General features: G+C 36.5%; 1 protein-coding gene across 5 annotated transcripts in view; it reads left to right on the top strand.

Annotated features, from left to right (window-relative positions):
• Positions 1-12,358, top strand: part of LOC5576901 (peptidoglycan-recognition protein LC) — an 85,351-nt gene that overhangs the window by 67,125 nt on the left and 5,868 nt on the right. For 3 of the 5 annotated variants that reach the window (XM_021842920.1, XM_021842921.1, XM_021842922.1), the window contains exons 2-4: positions 1,331-2,016; positions 2,079-2,300; positions 2,433-2,584. In XM_021842920.1, coding sequence (XP_021698612.1) covers positions 1,458-2,016; positions 2,079-2,300; positions 2,433-2,584 — 933 coding nt within the window. In that variant the 5' untranslated portion in view covers positions 1,331-1,457. The remainder of the gene's footprint in view (positions 1-1,330; positions 2,017-2,078; positions 2,301-2,432; positions 2,585-12,358) is intronic. The other 2 variants (XM_021842923.1, XM_021842924.1) reach the window with 1 other exon arrangement.

The raw sequence follows: 12,358 nt of genomic DNA, 5'->3' as shown, positions 1-12,358 counted from the left end.
GTCGTTGATCGGCCCTCTCGAAAATCAGCTTGGTATTCGCCGCCAAAGGACTCCTCATACGGTCTCAATCTGTTGAACAGAATTCCAGATACAATTTCGTATGCCGAATTAAGAAGCACTATCCCTCGGTAATAGGCGCACTCCAGTTGATGCCCTTTCTTGTACAAAGGGTATATGAGACCATCCATCCAACTAGTAGGCATTTTTTCTTCCTCCCATATCTTCGAAATGATACGGCGAAGGAGTTCATGCAGCTGCTCACTTCCGTGTTTGAGAAGTTCGGCCGGAAGCTCGTCCTTCTCAGCAGCCTTGTTGTTTCACAATTTAATCTAGAATCGAATAAGCCATGTGGATCAAACACGATTTTTAACCATCCTTATAAACGTATTTTAGCTTTAACATTGTATTCTGAAGAACCGTGATTAAGGTTTCATTTAACCGACTCTGTATTGTTGAAAAACTATGAGCCTATATTAATCTAGGTTTTTACCAAAGGAACAAAACAAACCTCTATAATAGAGTCTATATCTACGTTTTATTAAAGTTTGACAAATAATTAAGGCACGTTATATGCATATGACACAATTGCATCCAAAATCAGAACTAGAAACATATTTCATAGTGACAATGAAAATCAATTTCTCTAATGCCCCCTCCACCCTCTAAGACCGAACAAACTTATATGTTTTAGCAAAAAATTAGGATATTTAAAAGTGGAGTTGTGTTTAATTCTTCGACCTTGAAGCTTGCTCCTGCGGGGCGGGTGACGAGGGCTGGATCGCGCCTCGGTCGAGTAGTGAAATGAAAAAGCGCCGCGGATTGTTAGTAGTGTTTGATCGCGCCACTTGCTCTTGCGTGGGCGAGTGATGAACACTTGTTCAGCGTAAAAATGCGATTATCAAATTTTTTCGCGAATCTTATTAGGCATGATCGCATCACTAACCAATGCTGACTCTCAGATCTTTACCTTATCCCACTAACCCAATACCTTTCCATGACAACTGTGGAGATGCAGAGGTATACTCGATCTCTAGTAACAACGGTATATAAATTTAAAAATTACATTTTTTTTAATTAAGTCTTTCAGTTAATAACTGAGAAAGTGATCATATAACACTATACTGAGAAGCAGAATTTGTCCCAAAAAGGACGTCATTTCGAGAAACAGAAGAAGAAAATATCTTGTTAACTATCAAATTCTATTCGACTTTTTCCAAAAATGCGGTCATTATCATTTAATTTTTCTTATAAGTTTGTAAATACTATATATGTACACAAGGCTTCCGAACATTTTAATTATTTTTATTTGTCACTTTCACCATCACTACAGCACACCAAACAGATAAGAACTATCTACAAGCTCACATCGGGGCCATTATAAAGCTATGGAATGAGTGAGTTAATATACGTGCCAGCAGCACGCCTGAGATTCCGCAACTTATTGCAGTACTACAGTAATGGCCAAGGCTAGAAGTCAACAAAACACGCCCTCAGCCGTTGCGTCCCCTTCCAGCCCTTCATCGTCCACTAGTGCTCTAACGAGCCCAGAGAACTGCGCCGGCCCTAGTAATTGTAGTGATGTAGTGCAACCGAGCCAAAGTACAACGATAGATAAGGCCGACACAACTAGCAGCCATAATATATCGATATCCTCAATCACCGAAGATGACAACAACGACTCAAGTGCTTTTGAGACCAGTGACAGCGAATGCGATGATGAGCAGATTAAGAAGGCTATCGAACGCATTCCAAAATCTCTCCAACCGGGCAGTCAGTTAGTACAGAACGGAATGCTTGTCGTTAAGGATGATAACAGCAGTTCTCCAGTGTCTGCCCGAGGGCCGAATATTGGCAGTATAGCAGTACAAAACTCGTCAGACATCACGTTTGGCAACAAGACCTACATCAAGGGGCAAGTTGTGATAAAAAATATCTACCACGATAAACAGAATGGTGCCGTCAATGAAGGCTATCACGAAACCGACGGTGAACTTAAAAATTCGAAGTCGAATAATGGTTCGTATTATTTATCTAGTCATAAAGTATACCAAACAGTAGTCTTTTGATTGCATTTCCAGATTCTTCGAAAGCCAGCAAAGATCAATCATGGCAATCTAGTCTAAAAGTTATCATCAGAGATAAGCCTATGCTAAGCGTAATTGTGCTAATAGCAGTAATGGTCATCATAACAGCGATCGTGATCGTAGCATTCGTCTCAGCATCAGGTAAACCTAAATATAAGCGAAACTACGGCGATGGTGACGATGATCGGGCGAACGTCCCTCCGGATACTGGAATAGGTATTTCAGAATCCATTCAGACAAGTAGAGCACACAGACTTTCAAACTTCTGTAACACTATCTATACAGCAACACTTCTAATCTGTCAACGGAAACATTACACGTACTCAATATAACCCCTAACAATTTCAGATAAAGACTTTCTCCCAGATGCCAAACCCCTACGGATAGTGACCCGAAACGAGTGGTTAGCTCAACCGCCAAAAGAAAACCTTACCAAACTGAAGTTGCCTGTTAACCGCGTGATAATTGCACACACCGCAACAGAAAACTGCCACACGCAGGTGAGTGAAATGCTTAATTATCTGAAATCATGTCTCTCATCTGGTTGATCTGCTGTAAAGTAATTTGAACATACGCCAAAAAATCACAAATCCGACACATTCGATTGGTATTTTCATTACATTGAGTTAATTGTCCATAAAGTATGTTAAAAGTGCTGCGTATTGGGGACCGAAACGAATAAACGCAAAATGCGTCAGTATAGCTTAGAGATTAAGACACTCGTCATAATCAAAATTAACAAAATATAACATGGGTCCCATAGAAGAAGATAAAAAAAGATAAAGCCTTATTTGCTGGCAAAAAGTCCCAAGCAAATGTCACCCATTTTCAGGTGTCATAATTTTTCGAGATATGCACATCTGACTGCTAGGTAGCTGTTGATAATTACAATTAAACCCATTGCATATCACAACACTACGTACTAAAAGAGAACTTATACAGTTAGAGAAAGGTGGTACATTAATTTATACACGGGTGCTTATACGAGTAATGAAGATGATCCCATTTTAATTAGATTGTTCTCACTTCGCCCTTTAACCTCTATTGCAACCCCTCGGTCGACGCGGCTCATCAGAACGATCTTCCTTAATCTCATCCTATCGATTGAATTAGCAACACGACTCGAACGATGACGGATGATGGAAAGCGAATGTGAAAAGCGACATGCGAAGAATAACGATTTGCAAAATACGAAAGTTGATACAGTGTATATGCTCATGCTTAACGTTTGCTATTCTGAAATTTCTTATAATCATTCTTAATTATGGTCCTAAAATTAATTCTTGAATAGGTAATTATTTGCTGAAGTATATAAAGGTGTAAATTTCTTAAAGTTTATTAATTGTTGTATAGCTTAAAACTTGTGAACTCATCAAGCTAACCTATCGCAGATCTCGGATCTCCTAGAACGAATTACCATAACGTAAGTCTTGCAGTAAATATACGAGAGATTGCATTCGTTGAAACTTATTATAATTAATTAGGTGAAGCAGGTAAAACTAGAGTAGTTTGAGCAAAGTAGGAGAAAACAGCCAATGAAGAACGCTGAACGAACTAAACGTAAGTTATTTGAGTATAAAATTTCATGTACTAAACTAGTTGATGAAATTTTAGGAATTTTTTAATGCTTAAGCCAAAAAGACCTGAAGGTCGCGGTTTCGTCTTTCCATAAAAAGAGCAAAAGATTTCATATTCGGGTTGAAGGAAAGACTATATTAGCGACACCAACCCTCAACTACCTGAAGAGCACTTTGCTCCAGATCAAACAGCGTGCTAAAGCGAGTACCAACTATCAATTTTAGCCTTCGGGCTGTCGCGCTGTTGTACTTCGTATAACAGTTTTGATTTATATGCTATCATTTTGAAGATATCTATCGACAGCAAACCAAAATGTATTCCTCAATAATCTTATTAATTACAATACTCGACATTTACAGTATGACCCTTTATAATACGGTAAAATCAACAAATGTACATGGAAGTCGCATAATAATGAACGCACTCTATAAGGTTCGAGTAAACCACAGTTTGAAATCGGTATATCTCAAAATCCAGATAATATAGAAACTTTGGGTCCGCAATCTGATAGTACCTTATTTCACTCGGAATTTGATTGCTATGTGGGCATGGAAGTTTTACTTTTGTTTTGCAGATATTTTAGGATCCTGACCATTTATAAGGATGGCGTCTTCGGCAAAGTTGTGTAGTAAGTTAAGGACTATCATTGTTCGAGCTAGTTGATTCAAAATTTTGCCACTAGGCGGCGCTAGTGAGCATGAAATTTTTGTTTTGCGAATACTGCAGGATCTTGAATTTTCAGACAGGCACCTCGGCAAAGTTGTTCAGAAGCTCAGGGATTATCATTATTTTACAAAATCTCGAACTTTAAGGATTAAACAAAGAAAGAGCTACTGAACAACTCTGCCGAAGACGCCATCTTTCTAAGTGATCAGTCTCCTGATATATTTGCGAAACGAATGTTTTATGTTCACTAGCGCCGCCTGGTGGCAACATTATGAATCAACTAGCTCAAACAATGATAGTCTTTGAGTTACCGAACAATTTTGCCGACGACGTCGTCTTTCTAAGTGGTCAGACTCCTGGGGTATTCGCAAAACCAAGGGTGTTGTGCAAAGTACAACGCGCAGCTACTCGCGTTACAAAAATTCGCACCACGACCGAAAGGATAAAAAAAATCATCGGCAAATTTACATGTAGGAAAACTGTTATTATTAATTTGCCTCAATAGCATATCTGCTACGAGATTCCACTTGAATTGGAATTAGACTTCTCCTTGGAACACTCAATTTCCGAATAGCAGCTTGACGCAATACCGAGAAGAGATGTCAGTTTTTGAGTATCTGATGAATCCAATTGATGATCATTGTATGTAGCCCATGATTTCTTGCAGCGTTCTATACTGAGCTTGAGCTTGAGTATCGCCAGATGAGCTGCACTTACACAAGGAAACAACCAGATATCGTGCGCACGATCTTGATGATATCCATAGAGTAAGGTGGGGCAAAAGTTCGACCTTAGTGGTATAATCAAAGTTTCCAGGAAAACAATAGTAGTTAAAACAAAACAAATACCGTACAGTGAACCTTCAACATATTGGCTATAATTTTGCTGAACAAACTTGAGTCAAAATATTTACTCATTTTTAGTTATAACAGTTTCAAAATTGATTGTCTTATTCGAACTTTTGCCCCACCGGTGGGGCAAGAGTTCGAATCTAGTGTGGGGCAAAAGTTCGCTGGCTAAAACACAAAATATCGACCTTTTTATGACAGGCATACCTTACACCAGCCGTAAACTTAAGTTTAACGAAAAATACACACTAAATTTTCATTAAAAAATTGCCCAAAACGGAGTTAATTGTAATATACTCAAAATAGCAGTTTTCCGCAAAACTAAGTGGAAATGTAAAATTTTGGTGACAATTTTCACACGATCAGACAAATTTAACTAAATTTGAAGATAATATGTGGATTTTAGGCAATTTGCAAATTTTTCCGTGATTTTATACATGGGTCGAACTTTTGCCCTACTATGGGCCAAAAATTGTTTTCAAGCATTTATGCAAAAACTAATACACCTCAAAGCAACCTTATGATAGGCCTAGAAACGCCCTTACATAAAATATTGAAAAAGATTTTATCTTCAATTGGTACCATGCAACGAAAGTTTGACCAAAAATTACAATATTCACGTCGAAAAACAACAAATAGCCATAACTTTTCCAAATCTCAATCGATTTTTATGATATTTGGAGTGAATGTCTCTTACTTGAATAGCATTCGAACCACCATGACATTTATAAGATTTGTTTTGAATTGAGCTAGAAATCTTAAAAAGAAACTCTTACCCCACTCGAACTTTTGCCCCACTTTACTCTATATACTAGAAAAATATTATTTCAATCACTAATTTTCCTTTCTTTCGATGATAGACGGTGTTTTTGACGTATACTTCCAAACATAAAAAATATTTTTAGAATCGTTTGAAAGTTCTTTTAAAAATGTGTTGTTAATTTGAGTTATGCTGGATTAGAGCTTTCAATATTTTGTTGACGGGGTTGGTGGTCTGATGGCTACCGCTTCTGCTTCATATGCAGAAGGTCATGGGTTCAATCCCAGGCCCGTCCCTTTCCTCGTACTTTGTAGTTGTATATCTCTCACTTGCTTCTATCTTCCATTCTAAATATATCACACTCAAACTATTCGTTCATAGCAAACGCTAGAACCAGAGACGGTCAAGAAACCGTTTCCCTAACGCTTCCTACTTCCACGCGCACGCCTTTCTTACGCCTGATACATAGGCAGTCTGCTAACCACAAAAGCAAACCTCTCTGCCATGCCTTTCCCCCAATCCATACACTCCCGCATGAACTGACGTGGATGCAGTGGAATATACGGTCTACGTGGGAGTCAGTTCAATGCATCATCAATTCCTCCCCCTTCCCCTCATTGGTCTGCATTCTGACGTGGCAGGTGCCATTGTTGCCTAAAAATAGAAGATCACCAGCACTTATACACTGAGGATGCCTGTTAGTCCCAAGCAGTCATTCGGTTGGTTCCTTGTGTAAGTGCAGCTGATCTGGCGATACTGGAGTGCATCCACGGGCGGCCAATCAAGCTCAAGCTCAAGCTCATTAGAGCTTTCAATATTTTGCAAAAAAAAAACATTCTCTTCTTTTACCAAGTAATTTTCATCAAGTGTTACGTCCCAACTTTTACAAAGCTTGATCTGCAGCGAAATTTTCTATGAGCGTTCCCTTTATTGTTAACCCCTTTACTAGAAGCTTAATTTTATACAGCAAAAATAATAGTCAAACCGCGATAACATTTTTGTTTTCTCACAAGTTGTCGAAAAACTCTCCTAGAATTTGTGTCGATATTGATCATTGGTCATCTGGATCCGAAGATATTCCAAAATTTCTTGGGGGACGAACGCGTAACCATAACCCCCAGTTAGTTTCTCAAGCTACATAATTTTTATCGTATTCGGATATTCTCTCTTCGAAACAATACAATAATGAAAGTAAGTTGTGAAAAAATGAAGCAATTTGGTGCAGCCATATTTGAGTAATGGACATTTAGGTTTATGGTGTCACGCTAACCAAATAAAGACCTTGGAAACTTCATAAAACATCATATCGTAATTTTCATATATCTTCAAGAATTTCAAACCGATTTGTATGATTTGTTCAGAGAAGCTCCTTATTACTTGGCATTGTATTTTTTGACAAATTGACCAAAACTTAAATGGCTGCCAAAGACATTTTTTATGTAGAATTTCGGTCCCCCAAGGAACATCTGAATATCTTTAAAACAAAATCACCAATTATTAATATCGGATTCTGAAACTAGAAGAGTTTTTCGAGAACTTGTGGAAAAAAGATGCAACAATATCGGAAAATAAAAAAGTTATAACGATAAGAATATTAATTTAGTAGTAAAATATTAGGCTGCTGGTAGAAGGGTTAACTGCGAACTTTTTACTATTTTCAAATATGTATATCACAACAAGCTAAAAGATACACTATGTTCAGGAATGTAGAAAAAATGATTGTTCCGAAAAGATCTTCCACCAGACCCGTTACGAGATTTATTTAGTTTTGCTCTCTAAATGAACACCACACTTGTTGAGAACCCATCAAAAATGTTTACTATTGGCTCATTAGTGTTGATCTCGGTAAAAACTTCAAAAAATACTGATAAAGTAAAGTGGGGGAGAAGTTCGAGTGGGGTAAGAGTTTTTATTAAAGATTTCTAGCTCAATTCAAAACAAAACTTATAAATGTCATGGTGGTTCGAATGCTATTCAAGTAAGAGACTTTCAGAACAAATATCATTAAAATCGATAGATATTTGGAAAAGTTATGGCTATTTATGAATATTGTAATTTTTCGTCAAACTTTCGTTGCATGAAACCAATTAAAGATAAAATATTTTTCAATATTTTATGTAAGGGTGTTTCAAGGCCTATCATAAGGATGCTTTGAGGTATATTAGTTTTTGCATGAATGCTTCAGGGTGGCCACCAAATATCCATTTTGAAATTCCCGCTTTTTTCCCGGTTTTCCCGGTATGATTTTCAAAATTGTCCTGGTTTTTAATTGAGGGGCCCATACGCAAAAGGATGACCCTTTGATCGGTTTTTTAACTGAATATATTAAAATATTCTACTTCAAGCTTTTGAACGGTATTTTAGTTGATTTTTCCGTCCAATAAGAAAACACAATGTTATATGGGTTAGTTTTTTTGGTTCCCGTACAATTAGTACGGTATGGAAAAACTGCTGAAAAAACTTTAAACTAGGTTTCTGTCACTTACAGCCCATTGCTTCTAATCCCCCCAATTGTGCCAATAGGATGGTTTCTACTCTTGGCCGTAGAGGCTTTGAAAAAAAAATATACTGAAGTTTTTGTTAAATTCACATTTCTCACAACTTTCTTGGACGATTATTAAAAATATTATTCACTCAAACACGTCGGAGCGCTTGAGGACAAAAATAGTGAAAAAAAATGTTCAAATTGGTCGTCCCGTTCTCAAGCCAACTCTTGACATACGAACACCATTCCATTTTCATTTATATGGATATGCCCTTCTTGTTTGAATCTATAATCTTTCGATTATTTTTCTTCATTCAAAAGAAAAGTTCAGTAAAGCAAATAAAGTTTAAGGTAAGGATGAAACAAAGCCCCACTAAACTAAAGTTAGGTACTAAAGATAATTATGAATCCAATATGTTCATGGTTTATTCTGCCAGAAGTTTTGAAACTCTGATTCAAAACTTTGATTCAGATAAGTTAGGGAAAAAATCAAGTCCTGGTAGTGAGAGAAAAAAAACATTAACGATTTCGAAACATTGCTAACCAATCTGAAAGATATCTAAGAATTATAGTGCAGCTAAGTAGACTATTTCTACGAGAAAAGAGATTATTCATTAATGTTCAAATTTTATTTTTTCAACAATGCAGATGCGTAATGGAAATATCATAAACCATATCAACTTTCTACAACTTATTTTTGGTGGTTTGTGAATTTAGAGCTTGAAGATGTTCTTTCAAAATCATTTTCCCGGTGACCATCTCAAATCACCGGTTTTTCCCGATGGATTCAAATTCCCCTCTTTTCCCACTTTTTCCGCTTTTTTCCCGGTTCGGTGGCCACCCTGATGCTTGGAAACATTTTTTCATCAGTGGGGAAAAAGTTCGACCCATGTAAAAATGGAAAAATTTGCAAATTGCTCAAAATCAACATATTAGCTTCGAATTTAGCTAATCATTTCCACATAGTTTCGCTAAAAACTGCTATTTTTGAGTATACGCTGATAGGCAAAATAAAGGGCCCACCTTACCAGTTTTCGAAATTCTCTCATTGATTTGGTTCAAATGAAAGTTAACACACTTAAACATTTTTTGTAATTTTTTTTATTTTTGATATTCTTTTAAAGTTGCACTTACGAAAATTTGATAAAAAAAGAGTTTTACTCAAAGAAAAAGAAAATCAATATGTATTGAAAAAAAAAATAGTGACAAAAAAAGTGCCCACTACCTTCTTGGCCCCAGAAAAGATGATTTAAGAAAAATAAAAAGCAATTTAGTAGTTAATGTGTCCTCCTTTGTCCTTAAGGACTTGCTGGAGGCGCTTCGACATCACATTTCATCACATCACACCTCCATGCGTCACCGTTCCTTGGATGTGGCGCTCCTGAAGCTCGAGCTGTTTAACCGAAAGCGGCGGGCTCGTGTGTGGTGTAGAGCGCCACATCCAAGGAACGGTTCCAAGCAAGGTTCTTCGGGAAAAAGAAATTTACTATCCCTTTTTGAGGGATCTTGGGGTGATATGGAATCGGATGAATTTTTATAATGGTTGTGTGTTTTTACCTGCCTTATTCCCAAACAGTATGTGTGCATGCATGTATTAGTGATAGTTTAAAATTTATTCAAGTATCGCAATAATTTTGTATTTTCCTAATCCTTTTCATAAAATTTTCCGCATATTTCAGCGGAAAACATAAACTAACATTAAAAAAAACTACTAATTAAACTTTAACACTTCACTTCACTTTCGCAAAAGAAAAAATAAAATACTAAAAACCACTGGTGAGGCGAGCAAAAACCTTTAACCTGTTGCTTATCTTGACAGATAGGACTATTTCGTCTGCGACTTACAGACTTCTTTAGTATCGAGTGTTTGTGTTAAGTCTGTAAGTCGCAGACAAAATAGGCCTTTCTGTCAAGATAAGCAATATATTAGAGTTAAAGGTATTTGCTCGCGTTACTAGTGACTTTCAGAATTTTATTTTTTTCTTTTGCAAAAGTAAAATGAAATGTTAAAGTTCAATAAGTGTTTTTTTAAAACACACTCTTATAATCCCTCCATAAATTAAAAAAAAAATATGTTAATAAACTTACATTCAGACATAAATTGCACACAACCACACACATACATATACATTCACACAGATATTCAAGCAAATTTATTAATAAAATTCCACGTAAATAATCATATAGATGATAACATATACCATAACACACTACGACAAAAATCAAAAATCCATCATGAATATAAAAAACACACACGCCCAAACATAAGCACACATACATCACCCAAACACGCACATATGCACACATACTCATTGAAACATGCACGTATGTGCAACAAACTCATTTTTTTGCGGTCACTTTTCGAATTTTTTTTTAACCTTGATAAGTTTTTTTTTAGGAAAAATCTCTGAGCTGTAAATATATTAAAATTGCCCTTGACGTATTACGTAAGGTCAAATACTGTAATTGATTGCCTATTGCACCAATTGTAAAAGATTGAAAATTGGATGTACCTGGTATGTGGAAATAAAAAGTAGAAAAAGTATGACATTTTGTGAAATCTTATAAGTTTCATTTCAGCAAAATTTTAATGCTGGATAAGTTTTAATCTATTCTTACTACTTCACCCATTGACCCATTTTACATCCAACCATGGTACTAATCTTTGTATTCAAAAATTTGAACTGTCCCAACAAACATTTTTGCTGAATAATAGCTGCATAAATCACTTTCAAGCACTTTTATTCAACTTTAAATGTTATTTGGGTACAATCTAGACCACTAGAGTTTTGTTTGATCCTTCGACCTTGACGCTTGCTCCTGGGCAGTGCGTCAAGAAAGCCCGAACAGTTTTTTTTTTTATTCTTTTTGGGTCGCGCGCTAATTTTTTTTTTTTTCCTGAGTGCTTTTTTATAGCCGAGCAAACGAGTGAAGCCGAAAGTGGATTGTGGCTGCTCAGTCAAGGATAACGGATCAATTGGTGAGCTCGTATCATGCTACTATTTCTAATCTATAAAATATGTATGACTGCACATTCAATCGTTACAATGGTGGGATGTAAATATGATTTTTCAACAAACTATGGATGGTTCGTCACTGTGAGTGTCGACACAAACTCTGATTCATGATCTATTTATGTTTAACATTTTTTTTTTCAGAACACCTTTTATATACCTTTATTTTTGTAATAAAAAAAACTTTGAATGGTTCGACACTACAAGTGAAGACTTGCGAAAGGTTCACTTTATTCAACAAACTTTGGATGGTTCGCCACTGTAAGTGTCGGCATAAGAATAAGAGTGTTCTATGATGTCCCAACCAATCGAGTTTTTTGTTTCTTTTCAAATGAGTATAATATAATAACACATGCTTTCGTCCTGACAGCTGTAGGAATGTTACATTTAGGTATTTGTTCAACAAACTTTGAATGGTTCGTCACCTCAAGTGTCGGCATAATTTTCCTCTACATAGAAATTGTTCATATCAAATGAAATATTATATTTACATATAAGCATGTATATATCTCACAAATCATTGTTTATCATGGTCTAATCGCTTATCAAAGTGAATCCTTTGACCCAACGATCCTCCCCATTAACAAACATCCCTCCCAGTAACCTTTGTGGAGATGCAGAGGCAAACACGGTCTCCAAAAAGCAAAGGTTACACACTAACATTCCTTCCCCCAATCCCACCTGACTGCAAGGACGTGGCCGGCGCCGTTATTGACCCTATATAAATAGAGGCACTGAATTATGCACACTGAAGAAGATTATGGCCAATCCCAGCCGAACTTCTAGTTGATTCTTTGTGCATTTTCACTGACTTCGGTCAATCACGGAATAGCAACCATTGATATGTGTAGTCAGTCTAAGCTAAGCTAAGCTATTTGGGTACAATCTAGACCACTAATTCGAAGTAACATTAAATTAATAGA

The sequence above is a fragment of the Aedes aegypti genome, chromosome 2 (genome assembly GCF_002204515.2).
Source record: "Aedes aegypti strain LVP_AGWG chromosome 2, AaegL5.0 Primary Assembly, whole genome shotgun sequence".
Classification (NCBI taxonomy): Eukaryota; Metazoa; Arthropoda; class Insecta; order Diptera; family Culicidae; genus Aedes; species Aedes aegypti.
This window is presented reverse-complemented; position numbering and strand designations above follow the sequence as displayed.